General features: G+C 63.3%; 4 protein-coding genes across 4 annotated transcripts in view; 3 read left to right on the top strand and 1 right to left on the bottom strand.

Annotated features, from left to right (window-relative positions):
- USP28 (ubiquitin specific peptidase 28) overlaps nucleotides 1-19,876 on the bottom strand; it is a gene marked incomplete at both ends in the record, with an annotated part of 269,710 nt that overhangs the window by 82,777 nt on the left and 167,057 nt on the right. The gene's annotated exons all lie outside the window — the stretch shown is intronic.
- Nucleotides 2,813-4,065, top strand: NNMT (nicotinamide N-methyltransferase; the record flags this gene model as incomplete). The annotated part of the gene is made up of 3 exons (XM_080357884.1): nucleotides 2,813-2,972; nucleotides 3,344-3,551; nucleotides 3,636-4,065. The coding sequence occupies 3 exons, from the start codon at nucleotides 2,813-2,815 to the stop codon at nucleotides 4,063-4,065; spliced, it is 798 nt and encodes a 265-aa protein (XP_080214010.1).
- On the top strand, nucleotides 5,730-8,359 carry RBM7 (RNA binding motif protein 7). The gene is made up of 5 exons (XM_080357899.1): nucleotides 5,730-5,854; nucleotides 5,996-6,158; nucleotides 6,737-6,830; nucleotides 6,954-7,044; nucleotides 7,412-8,359. Exons 1-5 carry the CDS (start codon nucleotides 5,759-5,761, stop codon nucleotides 7,751-7,753), a joined length of 786 nt encoding a protein of 261 aa, XP_080214025.1. The 5' UTR covers nucleotides 5,730-5,758; the 3' UTR covers nucleotides 7,754-8,359.
- REXO2 (RNA exonuclease 2) lies at nucleotides 8,495-11,541 on the top strand. Its single transcript, XM_080357859.1, has 7 exons — nucleotides 8,495-8,629; nucleotides 8,705-8,788; nucleotides 9,011-9,088; nucleotides 9,832-9,943; nucleotides 10,431-10,539; nucleotides 10,716-10,769; nucleotides 11,139-11,541. Exons 1-7 carry the CDS (start codon nucleotides 8,498-8,500, stop codon nucleotides 11,266-11,268), a joined length of 699 nt encoding a protein of 232 aa, XP_080213985.1. The 5' UTR covers nucleotides 8,495-8,497; the 3' UTR covers nucleotides 11,269-11,541.

The following is a 19,876-nucleotide window of genomic DNA, read 5'->3' as shown; positions in this document are numbered from 1 at the left end:
GGCGAGCGCGAGGAAAAGAGACGAGCGCAGGGGAACGGGAACCTTTTGTTCGGGATCCTCGGCGCCACGCGGAGCCAGAGCCGCTTTTGTTCGGCGCGCAGGAGCCCGGCCGGGCAGGCCTGGGGCAGCGCAGCGCGCCTGCCGCTAATGAGCCGTCACCGAACGAACGGCGCCTCCACGCGCGTGCCACGGAGCAAACCGGCCAAGCGCCCGCGCCCTGGGGACGGGGCAGAGGGAACGGCACCGAGGACGTTCTCCCAGCCCGACGGGAAACCACGCGTGAGACTTTGCACCCATGAACACGCAGGGGAAACTCGCAGCGTTTGCTGTGCCGAGCGGCTCCACGGCAAGCACCCAGCCCGCTGTCCCCCCGGCCCCGCTGTCCCCCTGGCCCCGCTCCGTGAAGCTGCCCCACAGACCCCAGAACGCACCCGGGAGCCCAACGAGGAGCAACTGCAAACCCCAGAGAACCGCATCCTGCCCTCCAAAAGCACCATTGCCTCTGCTTTTACAAACCACCAGCATGTTCAACAAAAGAACAGTTGCTGCTTTCTCCAAAACCATTTGCTTTCCCAGCGCTTTCTTCACACACCTCTACACAAACCCACAAGAGGGACACATCTACCGCTCAGTCGGCAAAAACCACATAAAACAGAGAAAAGGAGCTTCTGTTCCCGCCTCGCAGCGCGCCCAGGGCCCGGCTTACCTGTGTCCAGGTGTGGATGCAGCGGGGCGGGCACAGTGGCTGGGCTGGAGCAGCCGGGGGCTCCAGCGCTGTCCGGGCTTCACCCCACGCCCGGCGTGGGGCTGGTTCTGTACGGGGGGCACAAACTGGCCTCTTTCACACCAAAACTGGGCACCGGCACAAACCCCAGCACCCAGAGACGCTGCAGGTGCCAAACCACACCCCCTCCCCCCCACCCTTTATAACATCGCAGGTGCTGCCCGAGGAGGCCAAGGTGCCCCTCGTTGGGTGATGGGCGCAGCTGTGTCCCATCAGGACCACCCCAGCAGGTCTGGGTTTGTGCCTGTGATTTGTCCTCCCCGCGTTACCGGGGAGGGAGCGCGGCGCCGCACTCCACGCTGTAAACACCCAAACGCTGTTTATACCCATCAGAGCAGCACTTAGGTGGAGATGACAATGGAGCTCGTGGAGCCCTAATCACACTCTGATGGGGGAAATGGAAATCAGACGTCTGGAGCCGGGAGCTCAATGCAGACGAGAGCCGGGGGGCAGAGCGTTCCTGGGGGTGCTCCCGGCTCGGGGGGGTCAGAGCTGGGCTGGGGACACGGGTGACAAGGCTGAGCTCCCACTCATCAACAGCCCAAGGTCCTCTGGGTGGCAGCAATTTGTACTTTTATCCCCAAATCATGTCACTCTATGAGAAAAAATAGGGTCCACGGACCAAAACACAGGCAAACAGCACCAGGAATGCGCCAAAGCTGCCACGCGTCCGTGGCTGTGCCGCGTAACAGACCTCGGTCCAGAAAATAACGCCAGACCCTGGTGAGGGCGCGCATTTCGGCTCGGCTTTGGGGCACGCTCGCCTCTCCCCCAGCTCCCGTTCCTGCGGCCGTGCGGAGATTTCAGGCTGGGGACAAACTACCGGTGTCGCCAGGGTTTGTCACAGCTGGGGGGGCAGCGCCCACGGGCTGATTTGGGGTGACATCCCGTATCACAGACACCCCTGCCATGGCCGGGAGGCTCCAAGGGGTCGGTGGCTTCAGAGTCACCTGTAGTTGGCTTCGGTCTGGAAGAAAACCACTGGAACACGTCCGTCTTTCAGGCTGACGTCCCTTTGCGGCTTCACACCGTGGGCAGCGGGTGTCACGCCGGCGGGTGGGATGCGGGTTTGTTCAGCAAAGCCACCTCGGGACCTAAAATAGCAGTTATTAGTCTGGGGACAGCACGGTGGCTCATCGCCCGCTGCTCCTAACGACACGTCTGCAATACAGCAAATGCCAGCTATACAGATTCGGAGTCTGTAACGAGCCTAAAGCCCTTTGATCATTTCGGCTCCGGCTGGGCGAGCGGAGGAGGAGGAGACGCTGCGGACGCGCTGAACCGCGGGGCTCTGCTGCCGCTGCGTGGCGGGGACGGCGAGGACAGCGCGGCCACCGTGGCCACCACGGCCCCGGGACGCGGCCAGGGCTGCCGGCACCACGGTGCAGCAGGGGCCGCATCGCACACGGTGCAGGCAGGGGCCAGATCTGGGGCAAAACCCGGGTGCCGAGGCTGAGGGTTCTTGGTTTTCAGAGCGAGGAGGTGAAACTGCAGGTTTCCAAAGGAAGCCTGAAAAATACGAGAAAGCAACCAAATCAGTGGAAGAGTGGGGGAGTCTGGGCCGGGGGCAGCGGGTCCTGCTCCCTCCGGGACCCGATGTGTTCTGAGCTCCTCACCACCCTGTTACTGAACACGAACACCCCGACCAGCTGTGGAGCAGCGCGGGTGCCGGACGCACCAACAGAACAACAGCCGTGCCTGCTGGTGGCCCAGCTCGCGCTGGCCGGGTTATTGCTGCCAATTCCTGGAAATGCAGGGACAGGCAACGCAATCCCAGCTCTGGCCGTTGGTCTGTGCGGGGGCTTTGTGGGGGGCTGTGTGCGGGGGCTGTGTGCCCGGGGCCATGTGCGGGGGCCGTGTGCGGGGGCTGTGTGCGGGGGCCGTGTGCCCGGGGCTGCTGGGGTTCAACAGGGAAAACGCGCGGCTGGGTGGGAGCACAGCCTCTGCCCGCACAGAGGTGATGGGAGGGCAGCTGGGGGCAAAGTCTGACCGGGACGAGCAGCGGGCGCAGTGCGGGACGGCGGCACCATGGAGGCTCCGGCCGCGTTCACGGGCGCTGGGGAGTACGAGCGGAGCTTCACCCCCCGGGACTACCTGAGCGAGTATTATGGGCTGAGCAACGGGCAGGGCCAGCCCAACGCCTTCCTGACGCAGAACCTGCGCAGCCTGGCCAAGGTGTTTGCGCTGGGTGAGTCCCGGGGACATCTGCGGGGCTGTCCCTGCGCAGTGGGACGGTGCCCGGCACAGAGCGGGGGATGTGCTGGCCATATGCACAGGCACGGCTGCTTTAACATAGATCTATACGTGCAGGCACCTCTGTGGCTGCATAGGGGGTGCTGGTGGCTGGAGTTGTCCCAGCTCCCAGACACGGCGCCAAGCGCAGCCTGGGCAGGGGACGGGGGTGTCCCTGTGCAGATTCGGGCACTGTCCCCGCTGCGGCCGGGGCTGTGCTGGGATCCCGGCGCTTGGGGCAGCACAGCCGGGCTGGGGGGCTGGGGATGGTTCTGCCCCGGGACACGGTCTCTGTGCTCACCGGGGTGTTCCTGCTGCCCGCACCAGAGGGGCTGGGGGGTGACACCCTGCTGGATGTGGGCTGCGGCCCCACCATCTACCAGCTCTTGTCGGCGTGTGAGCGCTTCCAGGAGATCGTGGCCATGGACTACACGCCGCAGAACCGCCAGGAGCTGGAGTCATGGCTGAGGAACGAGCCGGGGGCCTTCGACTGGCGGCCGGTGGTGCAATACGTGTGCGAGCTGGAAGGGGACCGGTGAGTGTCCCACCGCGCGGCCCCCGATCCGGCACAGCGGCCACATGGCCCCACGCGCGGCCTTTCCCGTGTGCTTTCCCACAGGGAGCGGTGGGCTGAGAAGGAGGCGAAGCTGCGCGGGAAGGTGAAGCGGGTGCTGAAGTGCGATGTGACCAAAGCCAACCCGGCGGCGCCCGTGTCGCTGCCGCCCGCCGACTGCGTCCTGTCCGCCTACTGCCTGGAGGCCGCCTGCCCCGACCTGCCCGCCTTCCAGCGCGCCCTGCGCGGCATCGGGGCGCTGGTGAGGCCGGGGGGGCACCTGGTGCTGCTCACCTCCCTCAGCACCACCTACTATGGCGTCGGGGAGCAGGTGTTCTCCTGCCTGCGCCTGGACGAGGCCGCGGTGCTGGGGGCCGTGGAGGGCGCCGGCTTCGAGGTGCGCTTCACCGAGCTGCACACGTACCCGGCGGGCATCGGCCGCACCGACCTGCAGGCCACGCTGGTCCTGGCGGCACGGCGGCGCGGCACCGCGTAGCTCTGCGCGGCAAAACTGCGGCGTGTCCGGTTCCCAAACCCACCCATGCACCTTGTACACTTCGCCTGAGAGCAAATAAAGAGCTGCAGCAGTGCGCGGGCTGCGATCGATGCGCACAGACACAGAGCAGCCCCGCTCGGGCGACATGGGAATCGCTCCAACATCCCCTCGGCAGCCCAGAGCTCCCGACGCCTTCCCCTTCCAGCCACAACACGGTTTTGAGACCTAAATCCATTCTTACGGGACAAAGGCTGGCGGCAAAGGCAGCGAGATTGTCCAACGGCAGAGCTGTGTCTGGTTTCTGGAGCAATCCCGAGTTCTGCCCGAAGAGCTGGGGGAGCCGGGACGGAGCGGGAGCAGCAGCACCCGGACAGCCCAGCAAACCCCTAAAACGCGCTGGTCCGTGCGGCGCAGCCCCCGCAGCGCGCACCTGCCCGGCGAGGGGACGGCGCGGGAAGGGCCGCGAGGAGCAGGGGCAGAAACCAGACACAAAACGGGGGAAAAACGCAACAGACTCATAAAAGCTGCTGTGGAAAACCCGAGGTCACCCCTCGTTCCCTCGCTGTCCCTTCCTCCCGCTCCGGGCCGTGACACCACGACAGGCGCCTCCGGGGCCGTGCCGGTGCGCGGTTTGGCAGAACGCGGTGGTGCCGGCGCCAGCGCCGCTCGCGCTCCCAGCCCGTCCCGCGGGACCCGCCGAGGAGGAACGCCAGGGAAAGTGAACGAGGCCCCGGGGAAATTAAGGCAAAGTGGAAGTCCTGGCAGAGCGAGGTAATAATTTCCTTTCTGAATGAGTAACTGTTTAGAATTTAACCAGGCGGACGCGATTAAGCCAAATGAATATAAATTCTAGGTGCGGCAGTAAGTAATGAAGTGAAGAAAATGAACAGCGCCTAATTAACGAGGGAATAGCAACTGCCGTAACGCGTCGGGGCCTGATGAAGAATGAAGGCTCGGTTTCCCCGTTCTCAGCTTTCCCAGATGGAAAACGCCGCCGCGCACGCGGGGCGCACGGGGGGCACCGCGTGGGCTCCGGGCGGAGCCGCCCCCGGACACCGCGGAGGCCACGGGCGGCGCCCCGCGCTCTGCCCGACTCGAACCCCGCCCCGCCGCGCTCGGGGGAGCTGGGGCGGCAGCGGCCCCGCGGCACGGGCCGGCCCAGGCTGCCCCGCCCGGCGCGGGGACCGCGCTCACACGGCGGCTCCTGGCCCGGGCACCGCTGGGCTCCGGGGGGAGGGGACACCCAGCGCTGCTCCCCCGGCCCCGACCCCCGCGGGTTCACCCGGGGGTCCCGCCGGGCTCCGCACCGCTCGGTTTCTCTGGGGCCGCTGCGGGAGCGCGGAGGTACCGGGAAGCCGAGCACGCAGCCGGCGCTGTCGGGCCGCGCTGTCGCGCCAGCGGCTCCAGGGCCGAGCGCGCGGCGCCGAGCAGTCCCGGTCACCGGCGGCGTTTATCGCCCGTTATGAGCGCAGCCCCCGTTACCGGCGGCGTTTATCGCCCGTTATGAGCGCAGCGCCGCGACCCGCGCAGCGCGGCGCCCCCGGCCCTCCCGCTTCCGGACCGCGCACCCCGCTTCCGCCGCCTCGGCCGCGCCCACCGGAAGGGGCGGGACGTGGCGCACCGGCTGACGCAGCACGTGACGCGGCGGCGCCTGCGCAGTGCCGGTGAGCGCGCTCCTGCGCGGGCCGCGGCGATGGGGGCTGCGGCGGCCGAGGCCGATCGGACCCTGTTCGTGGGGAACCTGGACCCCAAGGTCACCGAGGAGCTCATCTTCGAGCTGTTCCACCAGGTACCGCCGCCCAGCCCGCGCTCTGCACCGGGGGGACGGAGGGCAGGCCGCGGGCGCCGCTGCGGGGCGGGCACGGGGCGGGCTACGGCGGCCGCGGGAGTTCAAAGTTCCGCGGGCTAACGCGCCCCGCCCGGCCCGCAGGCCGGCCCGGTGGTGAAGGTGAAGATCCCCAGGGACCGGGACGGGCGGCCCAAGCAGTTCGCCTTCGTCAACTTCAAGCACGAGGAGTCGGTGCCGTACGGGCTGAGCCTGCTGAACGGCATCAAGCTGTACGGGCGGCCCATCAAGATCCAGTTCCGCTCAGGTACAGGGACGCGCTGCGGCCCCAGCGCGGGGGAGCCAAACCCGCCCCCCCAGGGCTGGGGTGGCGGGTGACACCGCGGGCTGGGGGTGGTGGGTGACACCGCACACGCCGTGCCCGGCGCTCCCCGGGAACGCTGATGTCACAGACCCGTGGGGGCACCTGCTGTGTGTGTGTCCCCGTGCCAACGTGGGACCTCCTGCCCGTCACGGCCCAGCACGGCGCCGCGCTGAGCCTGCCGGGGTACTGTGGTTGATTACCCATCTGTACCCCGAAGGCTCTTCAGAAGGACCAGGCGGGCAGGAACAGCGGCCCCTGCTGTCAGCTCACTGACCGGGTTGGCCAGAATGTTGCTCCCTGATCGCACGGGTCCCTGGGGGGTCCCGGTGTGGAGGGGGGATCGCGTGCTTCAGCAGGTCCCGACAAAGCCCGGGGGCTGGGGAGGCGCGTGGGGGCTGGGGAGGCGCGTGGGGGCCGGGGAGGCGCATGGGGGCCGGGGAGGCGCACGGCCGCTGTCCCCTCGCGCCCTGGCTCCTCAGGCTGCCGGTTGTTGTCCTGGTGACGTGTTTGTTTCTCCGCAGGGAGCAGCCACGCATCTCAGGACGGGAACCCATCCTGTTCCCCACACGGTGCTGCCAACGCCAGCCCGGCACAGCCCGCGTCCTCCTGCGGCAGGTACGAGTCCCGAGCACAGTTTACACTCTCTTCCCTGTGCAGCAAATGCTGGAATTCCTGGCGCCCCTGGGCCTGCGCTGCTCTTGTGTTAGGGGCTGAAATTCCTCATGTTTCTCTCCGCAGATACGACAGGAGCCCCGACGGCATAGCAGCAGCGGGATTCCCGGCGGCGCAGAGGCCTCTGCCGCTGGACACCCTTCAGCGGCAGGCGGTGGTACGGCGTTGTCTTGTCCCCGTCGTGCCCGCGCCTGGCTGGCAGCACGGGACAGGGCTGGCCCCGGGGCCCAGCGCTTGTTTCCTGCGCGATCGCGTTAGGGAACGTGCTCCTGCAGCACTGAACTGACAGTTCCAGGAGATGAGCAGCTCCTGGTCCTGGGGTGGCTGATGTGGGGAGGGATTTGAGCTGTAGGTGAGGCCATTGCTGATAGCAAGACATCAGCGTTTAGTTTAATTTCCGAGCCAAAACCTCTCCTTTTCCCCCTATTTACTGCAATGGATGCGGGGGCCAGTGCGGGCTCTGCATTCTCCCGGCCCGTGGGGCTCCAGCACCCCGGCCCCAGCGCTCTCTCCTCTTGTTGCAGCTGAAGAACGTCCCGTGGCAGCACGCGCCGCCCTTTGGGAAATACGAACCGCCCGGATTCTCCTTCGTGCCGCCCCCGCACGCGTTCCCCCCCGCGCCGCGGCGCCCCGAGCTGCCGGCGCCGCGCAAGGGCCGGCTGGGTGCCCACCCGTACCTGCCCGAGAGCCGGCGCTTCGTGGAGCGCGGCAAGCGCGAGGAGCTGGGCGCGGAGGAGCGCGACGAACACCGGTACCGGGCGGGCCGCGACGAGCTCGCCTACGAGGAGCGGCAGCGGGACGGCTGGAGCCACGACTACCGCAGGGACGGCTACCGGGACGTGCGCTGGCACCCGGCGCGGCACTGACGCTGCAGGACTCACGGCAAAGGAAAACCGGAGCTGTTTCTTACGAGTATATGTATAGAAAATACAAACCCAGCCCCTCGCGGTTACCTTTTAACGTTTGTAAAACTCTGAGCAGCATCGCGCTCCAAAGCCTCTCGATTTCAAAGGGATTCACTCTGCACCTCAGGGGTTCCCAAAAAATCACTGTTTGTTGTGCTGCGGGGGGGTTTGTAGTGGGGGGGAGAGGGTTCCAGCCTTTAAACCGAGCTGGGGCGGGCGGATGGATTCTGGCATCCGAGATCCGGCACTTTTTATACGGAACAGTTGAATATTGTCTTGGGAAAAGGATCAAAAGTCTCCCTGGAAAAAAAAAGAAAAAAAACCAACAAAAAGCGACACGGCGATAAACTGTCCTCATTTCAGCATGGGGGTAAACTGGGTGCGGGCACCCCCCGTCTCCCCGGTGCACCCTCGAGTGTACCCCGTGCACCCCCGCTCTCCCCGGTGCACCCCCGGCTCTCCCCGGTCTCCCCCGTGCATCCCCAAGTGTACCCGGCTCTTCCCAGTGCACCCCTGGTCTCCCCGCTATCCGGACCGGCCGAGGCCGCGGCTCCTTCCGGCTCCGCCCCGCGGAGGCTGCGCGCCGCCGCCGGACTACAACTCCCAGCAGCCCCCGCGCCCGCCGGCCGCGCAGCCCGTGGGCCCCGCGCCGCGGGGGCTGCCGGGAGCTGTAGTGCGGCGGCGGCGCTTTGCGGCCCGGCGGCGATGCTGGGCGGCTGCCGCGCTGCGCTGGGCCGGCTGCGGGGCGGCGGCGGGCGGCTGTGGCGGGGCCGGCGGCGGGCGGCGGCCATGGCCGGCGGCGGGATGGGCCAGCGCATGGTCTGGGTGGACCTGGAGGTGCGGGGCGCGGGCGGGCGGGCCGGGGGGCGCGGGCGGCGGCGGCGGCGCTGACGGTGCCGCGGTGTGTGGCAGATGACGGGCCTAGACGTGGAGAAGGACCAGATCCTGGAGATGGCGTGTCTGATCACCGACTGCGACCTCAACGTGCTGGCCGAGGTGGGCGCCGCGCCGGCCGCGCCTCGGGCCCCGGCCGGGGACCGCGGGGATGCGCACCCGGCCGCGTTCCTCACTGGATCTATCGGTACCGGCCGCGTTCCCCACCGATCTGTGGGTACCGGCCGCGTTCCCCACCCCATGTATCGGTACCGGCCGCGTTCCTCACCGATCTGTGGGTACCGGCCGCGTTCCTCACCTGATCTCGTGTTCTCGTCCTGCCAGGGCCCCAACCTGATCATCAACCAGCCCGACGAGCTGCTGGACGGCATGTCCGAGTGGTGCAAGGAGCACCACGGGAAGGTAACCCCGCTGCTCCGCAGCCGCGGGAACAGCGCGTGGCTCAGGGCGCTTGGTTGGGGCACAGTCACCTGGAGGGAAAAGCTCCCGTGCCAACAGTTCGGGAGATTATTCTGAGCTCTGTCCTCCTCGCCGGCAGCGAGGCAGCTCCAAATCCCTGACTATGAATTGAAATTCAAGTTAGTTTTCAATTAAGGGCCACAATTGTAAGACACCCGTAGCCCTTCCCCTCCTCCAGCATCTCGCCCTGCCCGGGGAGGATTAGCAGGAGTTTGGAAAATGATTGTTAATTTACCGTGATGGGTGTTTTTCCCGTTCTCTCAGCCTCTGGCGTCAGTTTCTGGGTGAACTGAGGGTGGTGGCACACTTGTCACCGCTCCCGAGCTCCTCCTCCTCAATTGACTGGGAAAAGAGAAGCAATTAGAATATAGATGAGAACACAGCCACACAATGCATTTTTTTAACCACCACTTGGGTCTGTCAAGTAGATTTTCACAGCACAGTCGTGCAAGTGTGTAGTGTAGCCAGACAGCAGCAATTCACTGACAGCACGTGGAGCGGCTTTGATGTGTAACTATTGAAAAAAAAAGGAAGGAAGGGGCTTTTCTGATCCGTAGGAGTCACGGTGAGCGCTGAACCAGGACCCTGCTTGCTGCTCCGGGGCCGAGCTGTGCCGGGAGGTTTCTGGGGCAGCGCGTTTCGCGGCAGCGCGTTTCACAGCAGCGTGTTCCTGCTCTGTTTTGCAGTCTGGCCTCACCAAGGCTGTGAAGGAGAGCAAGATTTCCCTGCAGCAAGCGGAGTACGAGTTCCTGTCCTTCGTGCGGCAGCAGACGCCCCCGGGGCTCTGTCCCCTGGCAGGTGAAGCGCGGCCGCGGTTTCTTGCCCCGGGATCGCGCGCTGTAGCTGGGGCGGGTGGGCTGAGCGCGGCAGCGACCCGCGCCCGCCAAATCCGAGCAGCAAACACAACAGCGTCTCCTCACGTGTCTGTCGAACAAAATGCCAAACATGAATCGTCCCAGTAAGTGAAATTAGTACTGAAACCTATTGCACTTGCAGAAAACCTGCGTCTTGCACAGTACTTTGATGTGCATCTGCGTGACAGGCGTTACAGGAGGAGTACCTGAAGAATTAGCGGGGATTACATGTTTAAACTGCCTGTGATCCCGAAATGAAAGCGTAACAAACCTTTACAATCATATTTAGCAGAAAATGGGATAAACGAGCTGCCTGCAAATCGCTGTTCGCACCCTCTGATCCTTCCCCGCTCGCTCCCCGCTTCTCCTTCGCATGTCGTTCACAGGAGCCGAGCGGCTTTGAAGAAATGTCGTGTTTGGTGTCTCTGCAGGTAACTCCGTCCACGCGGATAAGAAGTTCCTTGACAAATACATGCCTCAGTTCATGAGGCACCTTCATTACCGGATCATCGACGTCAGCACCGTCAAAGAGCTGTGCAGGTGAGCGCCGCCCGAGCTGCGCGGTGCCGGGTAACCGCGGGCGGCCTGCGCGGCGGCACCGACGCGCCCTCGGGGACCAGGGGCGACCCTGCCCGCGGTTGTGACAAATCGCGGCAGCCGCCAGGCACGTTTGGGTCCCTGTTTCCTGTTTTAACCACCACTTTTTACCCTTGCAGGCGCTGGTATCCAGAAGAATATGAGTTTGCACCAAAGAAGGCGGCGTCCCACAGGTGAGGTCCTGCTTTTGTCCCCAGCGCGGCGGGGTTTGTCACCAGGAGCCGCGCTCCCCATGAGCAGGACACGGCGCTTCGCTGGGCGCTCGGCACTGCTCCCGGCGCTCCCGGTGCCCCGGCAGCCGGGCTGGGAAGGGTTGTTTGAACCGCGAGCAGCGCTTTCCGTTCCAGCTGTGCGTTGCCGGCGTGCCAGCGCTGCCGGGCTTCTGCCTTCCGCATACCAGCGAGTTCTGGTTCCGTTCTGGCAGATGTGCGAACCCCTCACAGCTCGGTTTCCCACGGGCCGGGGTCTCTCGGGCGCGTTGGGATCCCGATGTGGCTGAAGGCGCGCGCGGGCGCTTCGAACCCTCCTCAATTCTCTTTCAGAGCACTCGATGACATCAGGGAAAGCATCAAAGAGCTCCAGTTCTACAGAGACAGCATCTTCAAGAGGAAAACGGATGAAAAGAAGAGGAAACTAATAGAGAACGGAGAGAGCGACAAAACTGCCAGCTGATCTCCCAGCGCCGCGCTGTGCCGCGCGCTGGCGGGCGCGGGATGTGTCTCCTGGTTCTTTTACGTTTGCCAGTCTCTCCAGAAGCTGCACCCTCCGTTCCTTTGCTTCTCACCAGCTGTTCCAATGCGGGAAGTTACGGCTTCTTCTCGGTTTGAGCGAGGAACCCGCACGCTCGAGCCCCAGCAGCCTCTTTCTTTGTACGTTGTAGTTAGGACACGCGGTTTGATACTCCCTCTTTTAGATGCACTCTTTCAGTACACAATAAACAGTTCTGTTGAAGGGGGTGTTCTTGTGCAGCCTCTTTCCCACGCGGGTGGACCAGCTGAACGCAGGAACGCCCGTTCGCACGCTGCAGACCCACCTGTGGCACCGCGGGGAGGTGCCTGTGGCGCTGCCACCCTGTCCCTGTCCCCTCACCGCTGGTCGTGGCTCCTGCTCTCGGTCTGCCAAGCAAAGGGTGTAAAAGAGCACGGGGGTGCACGTCCCCCTGCTCCGGTTTTACCGTGGGTGTCAACAGCAGCGCCCATCCCCGGCTCCTCCGTCACTCTGGCTATTTGAACACCCGCTCTTCTCTTCCGACCGAGACGACTGGTGGTGCAGAGAGGCCGTTAAAATGGTTAATGGTGCAAATAAACGAGTTTTGGCAGCCTCTCGCTCCTTTTCAGCGACTCCCGGGTAAGGAGGTGGCTGAATGTGGTTTGTTAACGGTGCCGGGCTGTGGGGGGGGCACACCCCTCCACCGGGGGAGCCCCCAAAACGCTGCTGGGCTGGGTGACACTGGGGACATGCTGGGGGACGTGCTGGGTGACACCGGGGACGCGCCTTTGCCGTCACCCCGGCAGATGCACCCGCGGCCACACGCCAGCCAGACCTGCTGGAGCTTTGATTTGGGTTTTGCTGGTTTCTCCCCTTCCTCTGACCGCTTCTCCCCAACCTGCTCCTCCTCCTTTTCATGTTTTATTCCTTTTTAAGGGGCTTTTATTTTCCTTGAAACACTTTTTCAAGGAAAACGCGCCATCTGTGTTTATACATTTTTAAATGTTGTTTATTCTTGCTGCTGAAGTGGCGGCGCCGTGTGACGGGTTTTTATCTCATTTCCCCATACTATGCAATATCTTCCCCGTTTTGATGCTCCGCCGTCGTCTGAGGTTCCGATTCAGCGCAGATTTGCCACATGTCTCGGCAAAGCGCAGATAAAACCCCCACGAGCAAGCGGAGTCTTTGTGCTCCTCCCGCACCAGACGTGGGCCCCCTGCAAGCACCGACCCCGGCTCCACGCTGCCCCCGGCTCCACGCCGCCCCCCTCCAGGAGCGTCTACAAGAGTTACTTCCAAAAGCTCGATCAGTGTTGCGCTCGCAATCACCAGGGTCTGTAATGCTGAAACAACGTCTCGCGCTCGCAGCCTCGTTATTTATTTAACCAAAGCGCTTTAGGAGAAATCACCCACTGACGGAAATGGCCCCGCTGGGAGAGGCCAGCAAACGAGATACGGTGCAAGCCGTGACAACCGCCCTGCGAGAGCAGAGCTTTGCAGGCCGCCCCGCACCGTGCATCCATCCGGCACCACGTGTCCATCCCGCACCCGCAATGGTGCTTCATTATCCTGCCAAAAACGAGGGTGTGGGGCGAGAGGGACAGCAGCACAACGTCCCTGCTCCGCATCGCCCGCTCTGCAAAAGGGACACGCATATTCGCTGCCGAGCTGCCCGGGGTGCACAGAACGATGAGGACTTTGTACTGAACTCCGGAGAGCGTGTGTGTCCCCAGCGGCGCAGGAAGGCGGAGCTGGTACCGGCTGCGGACGCTGGCGCCGCATTGGCGTCCCGGGCGCTGGGATGACAGCGCGGTTCGGTTCGGACGCGGTGGGTGAAACACAAATTACTCGAAGGCAAACACAAAGCGCGCCTGCATTTTTCAATTTCGTTTAATAAATTATCTTGGCTCCAGTAATTATTTATTTGAAATAGGAATTTGCTGAGAGGCCTCGAGTCCTTTAATGCCACGTTAATAATGGAACCAGAGATTACTGCTACAGTTCTAAAGCGAGTTACAAAACCGCATCACTTATTCCGTTGGGTTTTGAAGCTGTTCTCACCCGGAATGCGCAGTTGGAAAGGCCCTGGGCGGCACCGCGAGGCGCAGCAGCGCCTGCAGCCGTTCTCAAAGCAAAGAAATAAGCCCAATGCCCCTGCGCCCCCGGCCCGTCCGTCCTGCGCGCTGCGCCATGCAGGCGCAAACCACGGAGATCGGGACGAGCACCAGTTTGGCTCCACCGAACCAGGAGCTGCAGCTCTGACCGTTCCACGTTTGCACCCAAATCCCCGCTTTTCCAAGCGCAGATTCGGCAAAGCCCCGCGCCAGCGCGGTCAAGGTCGGCAGCAGACAGCGCGGAGCAGAAACCCTTCAGACACGTCTGTTACTCGTCCTCCCGCCGCCGCTGATGATACCCTTTTACTGCAATAACTCACGGCACTGACAGATGAGCTTTTAGGCTACTGAAATCGCTGTGACACGTTAAGTGCTCTAAATGACAAAACAAAGACGTGCAGAATTACCCCGCGCTCGCTCGATAAAACACAACTTGTCAGAAACTTGCGTGCGGCTCCAGGACGAGGACGCGTCACCCGCGTGTCCTGGGGCCGTCCCTGCGGCGGGCGAGCGCCCGGAGCAGCGCGGGCAGGGACGCGGGACAGAGCGCGAGACACGGGTGGCTGAGGAGGGGAGGAGTCGGGTCTGCTGTGCTCACATTGGATCTGCTGTGCTCATGTTGGATCTGCTGATGTCTGACCTGTCATGCTGGTGTTTGACCTGTCGTGCGTGGGGTCTGTGCTGCGTGGGGTCTGTGCTGCGTGGGGTCTGTGCTGCGTGGGGTCTGTGCTGCGTGGGGGCAGCAACTGCCACTCCAGTGACGCGGGAGGGAGGGGTGACAGCGAGGGATCCGCTCCCAGCACCAGCAGGGAAAGGGAATAGATGGGTGTGATTAGCGCGATGTGATAACGGGTGTGATAGAGCCTGACTGAGAAAGCATTTTAAAGAGAAATCAATTGGGCGCTGAGCTGAGTGACCCCGAGGCCCAGGATGCTCTGGACTGGTCCCGGTCCTCGTGATGCCACGAGCACCCAGGCTGGGTGACCCACCCGCACCGTGCAGGATGCTAATTACACCAGGCAAACGATGAACCACGGGGACGAGGGGAAGGAGCCCCTTTCCCCATCCAGGCAGAGCTGGGGGGCCGGGGCCCCCCACCCAGCACTGCAGAGACCGGCAGAGCGGGGAGGATCGGGCCCACCCAGGGAGCCCCGCTGTTCCCGCTGCTCTGTGTAAACCCCCAAACCGCACCTGCCTGCGGCCGAGCGCGATGCTCCCGAACCGCGACGCTCCTGAATCGCGATGGAGCGCGATGCTCCCAAACCACGATGCTCCTGAACCTCCCCTCTGCTCGGATACGGGTAAAGGAGAGGGAACCACGACAGGGTGTCAGTGCGAATCATCCTGCACCCGCTCTATCCCGTCTAACATTTGACTGATTTGAAAAGAAAATCTCTCCTCCGTGCAAGTGCATTCTGCACAGCACATGCGAGGGCGCAATGGGAGAGGCCGCCCTGCGCCTTCCCCGGTTCTCCTGCTCCCCATGAGCCCCGCACAGCGCACTGCAAGGAAATACCGTAAACCAGAGTAACTGTGCTGCTGACCCAGCAGACGGGACCGCAGGGGGGAACACGCGCTCTGAGCTTGGCAGAAGGGAAACGAAGCACTGAGAGAGAAACGACCGCTGAAGGTCACCTGGGGAATCGCCAGCAGAGCCGAGAGCCGTGCCAAGGTCTCCAGGGCACCCGCTTCTTCCTCCGCGGGATCTTCCTTCCTCTGCCCGCCTCGACAGCCAAGTTACAACTAAAACCGTGTCCCGTTTCCCTTTGGCAGCGACGGACTTTGGCGCAGCCCAACGTGTCCACGCGCCGTCCCAGCTGCTGTTCCTACGCTTGGTCTCCTGGTGTCTCCCCAGGACCGGGGCTGCGCGGTGGTTTGGGGAACGCGGCGATGGAGACGCCGCTCGGGCAGAGCGGGCTGGGTGGCGGTTTGGGGAACGTGGCGATGGAGACGCCGCTCGGGCAGAGCGGGCTGGGTGGCGGTTTGGGGAACGCGGCGATGGAGACGCCGCTCGGGCAGAGCGGGCTGGGTGGCGGTTTGGGGAACGCGGCGATGGAGACGCCGCTCGGGCAGAGCGGGCTGGGTGGCGCTTTGGGGAACGCGGCGATGGAGACGCCGCTCAGGCAGAGCGGGCTGGGTGGCGGTTCTGGTCCCTGAGCCCCTGCGCAGGACGAGCTGCCCGCGAGCAGCCGCCAGGTGAGCCCGCCGGGTCCCTCTGGACAACCAGCTCCCCCAGCGCACCCACTGCGGTTTCAGGCAGCAAAACGCAGAGGATGCGTTTGGGGACAGTTATTCCTGTTTGCAGAGGGACAGGGTCCCCAGCCGGGTCTCTGGCGGCCCCTGCTGCGTGCGCTCCCTGCCCACCTGCAGACAGACCAGCACACAATTAGACACCATTAGTGAGCAGAATAACACGACCGCTTTGGGTAATCACACCGAGCGCAGTTTCTGCCAGTCTCCTGGATACCACAGACACGCAATCACTGGGCTGGGTGCTTCTGCAAGACAGTGTTTTGGAAGAATTATTTCAAGGCAGTAACAAACACCGCAGCCATGCGGTCCTGCTTTCACTGGGCTCAGACGAAAACCAAAGGGAAAATCCGCTGTGAAGGCCAATCGACCAGTAGGGTTTCACATTTTATGTGTTTATTTTTTAAAACACCTAATTAAGAGCAGATTTAAGGTAGCAAACAGCAACCCAGCCTGCGGAACGTTTGCTGGCGCGCCTGGAGACCGTGTGGATACCTGGCGCTGATTTAGAGACTTCCAGAGCCGCGCTGCCATCCCCGGGTGAACCCTCCTCGTGTTTTACGACCGCGCTGTGAGGAGTTTGTCCCATATTTCTTGCCTGAATTTGCCCGACTCCCGTTCCTAAGCCCCAGGCGCAATGCAGTTCCACCCTCCCCAGACATCTGGGACAGAGTGCACGGTGCAGCTGCCCCGGCCCCTCTCCATCCCCCCCGGCCCCTCTCCATCCCCCTGAGGTGCTCTGGGCCCCTCGTGCAAGGAACGCGCAGCGGAGCCTCGGGAGCCGCTGGGCACCCAAGGACGCGCTGGCAGTGGCCAAGGTCACGGCGCAGGGACATCCATCTCCATTCCCCACCGGCGGCGGGAGCAGCGAGCGCGGCACGAGCCCGGCACAGAGAGGAGATTGCGCCCTACAACAGCGGCTCGGCTGACGGTGCCAGCTCGAGTCAGGCCACCGGGGACCTCTGACAATTTTAAGATCCAATCAAGTTTAAAATATCACCGTCTGAGCCAGGCGGCGGAGCCTTGGAATAGAAAACAAGCAACTCTGGTTTATTTACAGGGGGAAAAGGGAAGCGCGTCCTCCCTGTCCTCACCCACGGAGTGAAATATGGACGGTGTTTGTGCGCATTGCCGTGTTAACATCGCGTTTCCAGGCTGTAAAACCTCCGCTCGGAACGCTCGGGAGGAGCCAATGGGACCGAGGACGTGAGGAAATCCCTCGGGGAGATGCTGCAGCCCGAGTCTCCGCACTCATTCCCCTCCTGCGAGAAACCTTCCCTGCACGCCCCAAGCCCGGGCTGAGCCGGCCGTCCCGCGCCCCTGCGCCGGCTCCGCCGCTGTTCCGTCACGCACCCGTTCACCCATCCCCACGCTCCAACTCATCCTCCCATGTGAAGAATTAACTCGTTGGAGCTGATTTATGAAGACTGGCAGCACCTGTGCCGCAGCAGCGCCGACACGCTCCTCGTGAAGTCCTCCAGTTATTCCTACAAGAGCTCATGTTAATGCCTCACGTTAAAATTCACGTTTTGCTTCCACAGACCTGACGGTCTCTCCGCGGCCCCAGACGCGCCCTCAGACCCTGTCTGGCTCTGGTCAGGGACCGGTGCCGCGCGGTGCAGCTCACGGAACGAGGGCGGCGTTGGCGCGGGGGGCAGCTCGGGCGCTCACCCCGAGTTACGTCCTTTGGGTCTGACTGAAGCCTCTTCCCTCCAACGCGACTCCCTGTTGCTGACACAGGTAACAGAGCTGTTTTCCGTAAGAACGCAACCTTTCGTAATTCCTCATTTACTAGCAGGAGCCAGCGCGCACTGGGAACCCAGAGGTGTCAGCGCCCCGGCCCGTGCCCGCTGCGGCACTCGGACATCTCTGTCCTCAGCCCAGCTCCCTGCAGCCCGTTCCCGCAGCACGGCGAAGCCACACGAGCACCCACCAAATACACATGAAACCCGGGGGAGCTGCACAAGCACGGCTGGGGCAGGGGACGGGTCCAGCCTGGGCACCGGCACCCTCGGCATTGCCGGCACCCTCGGCACCAATGGCGCCCTCGGCTCCGGCACCCTGCGCCCGCAGCCCTCGCTGCCGTGGGGATGGAGCTGCTGTCCCTCATTCCTGTGTTCTGGCGGGCAGCACGGTGACAGGTAACAAACTGCTGCCCCGACCCCGGCCCCGCAGGCGCTGAAGCCGTGCTCGGTGCCAGTTTGAGCCCCGTGGGCGCTGAAGCCGCGCTCGGTGCCGGTTTGAGCCCCGCGGGCGCTGAAGCCGCGCTCGGTGCCGGTTTGAGCCCCGCGGGCGCTGAAGCCGCGCTCGGTGCCGGTTTGAGCCCCGCCTGCCACGCGCGGCCCAGCTCACGCGCCTCTCGGTGACAGAAACTGCGGAGCGTCAGGAGAGAGAAAGGGAGGAGGAGAATGCAAACTGCCCTCCCGACTAACTTGGCTAATTAAACCACCTCTGAAGCCTTCCCAAACATCCCCGTGTTGTGACAACATGAATAGCACATCCCAGTGAAACTACTAAATCTATTTTGTGTAGATAAAATTCAAATGAGACCATTATTTCTCTGTCGGGGCGTCTGGGCCACTGACTGAGGCTTCACTCACAGCCCAGGGACCGGCTGCTCCGGCGTCCCCGTCAGTCCCCGCAAAAGCACCAGCAAAGGACACACAAGCTTGTTTTTCCGGTTATTGCTTCGAGCCGGCAGGGCTGAGTTTTGGGTGGGGAGTTTTGGGGGGGTTCAGGGAGGTTTGGGGAGGTGCTGCCCGGCTGGACCACCCGCCAGCAGCTTTATCCACGCAAACCTCTGCTCCCCTGGGCACCTCGACCTCAGCCTCCCTGCCCGGGCGCCCCTGCTCTCAAACCCCTCTCCAACCCTGCGGCAGGAGCGTCGATCTCTCTTGTCATTTCTTTGTTAAGGGCTGAAGAGGCTTTGCCGCGAGCGGCGGAGCCGTCCCTGGCAGGGCCCTCTCTCCATCCCGCTGATGAGGATGGATAACGAGCTCATCCGTCACCGCGCCGCGAGCTGCTCCACCTTCCTCCAGAGTGGAATTAAAATGTCAGGGGCTGGCACCTGCGAGCAGCCTCCATTTACCTCCATTTACCTCCATTTACCTCCTGTGACCCCGCGCCAAAGGGAACCATCCTTTACCATGTCCTACAGCAGAGGCCATTCCTCCTCCTGCCTGTCCTCGCAGACCCCGTGCCGGGACCCCTGCACTGAGACCCCTGTGCCGGGACCCCCATGCCAGGACCCCCGCACTGACAGCCCTGCACTGAGACCCCTGTGCCGGGACCCCCGCACTGACAGCCCCGCACTGAGACCCCCGCCCTGTGGGGCAGGCGCATCCCGGCTGCATTTCCCCAGGGACTCGTTGGGCTGCGACGTTACCGTGCACAAAACAGGGACTGTTTCTCATGACCAGAATCGCATCCATTGCGGGGGTTCGTGTGCTCCTGCAACTGAGTTGGAAAAGGTCAGAGGGGCTGGGTGGACTTTGTACAAGATGCTCTTCCCAAGGAGCAGCTTTTCATCGTCTTGGCTAAAATAACCTTTCAGAAACCGGGAGCAGCGCCCTCCCCCTCGCCCTCCAGCTGCTTCCGTCCTCCGCTGAACATCGATTGCTCACCACGCTCTTCATTTTTCCTGCGCTAGACATGAACCGACTGGATATTTCTGCAGAGAGGCCAAGAAAAGAGACGGCGGAGGCTGAGCCGCGAGGTCACGCACCCGCGTTTGGGCTGGGAACCCTCGGCTCGCCGGGGGCAGCGCGGCCCGCGCCCCCGCCCAGCGCCGCCCGAGCTCATTCATTATTTGCGGGCAATTACACGGCGCTGACGGGGGGCAGCGTTTGCCGCTGTAGCGCTAATTAGCTCTCAGACCCCTGCAGCTTTGTGTCTGGCCACCTTTTTTTTCCAATCGTTATTCTTTCTAAGCAAAGGGCAGATTCAAGCAACTTCCCTTCCCTTCCCTTTCTTTTCCCGTCCCACCTCAGGCTGTGTCTCCCTCAGCGTTTTGCCATCTGTTCTTGGAGTAAAACTGGTATTTCTCCTTTTGAGGTCCAAACTTTGGAGTCCCCTGCCCGGCCACAAAGTGTTCCTGCTTAGAGGGGTCAATCCCTTCTGCAGCTGTGGCACTATATACATATACATGCATATATATATGTATAGTGGAGGACTTAAAGCATGTCCCTGGGTGCTGCTGAGAGCCGCAGC

The sequence above is a fragment of the Nesoenas mayeri genome (assembly GCF_963082525.1).
Source record: "Nesoenas mayeri genome assembly, chromosome: 22".
Classification (NCBI taxonomy): domain Eukaryota; kingdom Metazoa; phylum Chordata; class Aves; order Columbiformes; family Columbidae; genus Nesoenas; species Nesoenas mayeri.
This window is presented reverse-complemented; position numbering and strand designations above follow the sequence as displayed.

Excerpts from the sequence above, each read along its gene's own strand:
- RBM7 (XM_080357899.1), top strand. The coding sequence starts at position 5,759 with ATGGGGGCTGCGGCGGCCGAGGCCGATCGGACCCTGTTCGTGGGGAAC. Across the intron at positions 6,831-6,953 it reads CCCGCGTCCTCCTGCGGCAG|ATACGACAGGAGCCCCGACG; the intron begins GTACGAGTCCCG and ends TTCTCTCCGCAG. Across the intron at positions 7,045-7,411 it reads CCCTTCAGCGGCAGGCGGTG|CTGAAGAACGTCCCGTGGCA; the intron begins GTACGGCGTTGT and ends CTCTTGTTGCAG.
- REXO2 (XM_080357859.1), top strand. The coding sequence starts at position 8,498 with ATGCTGGGCGGCTGCCGCGCTGCGCTGGGCCGGCTGCGGGGCGGCGGC. Across the intron at positions 8,630-8,704 it reads TGGTCTGGGTGGACCTGGAG|ATGACGGGCCTAGACGTGGA; the intron begins GTGCGGGGCGCG and ends GGTGTGTGGCAG. Across the intron at positions 10,540-10,715 it reads ACCGTCAAAGAGCTGTGCAG|GCGCTGGTATCCAGAAGAAT; the intron begins GTGAGCGCCGCC and ends TTACCCTTGCAG.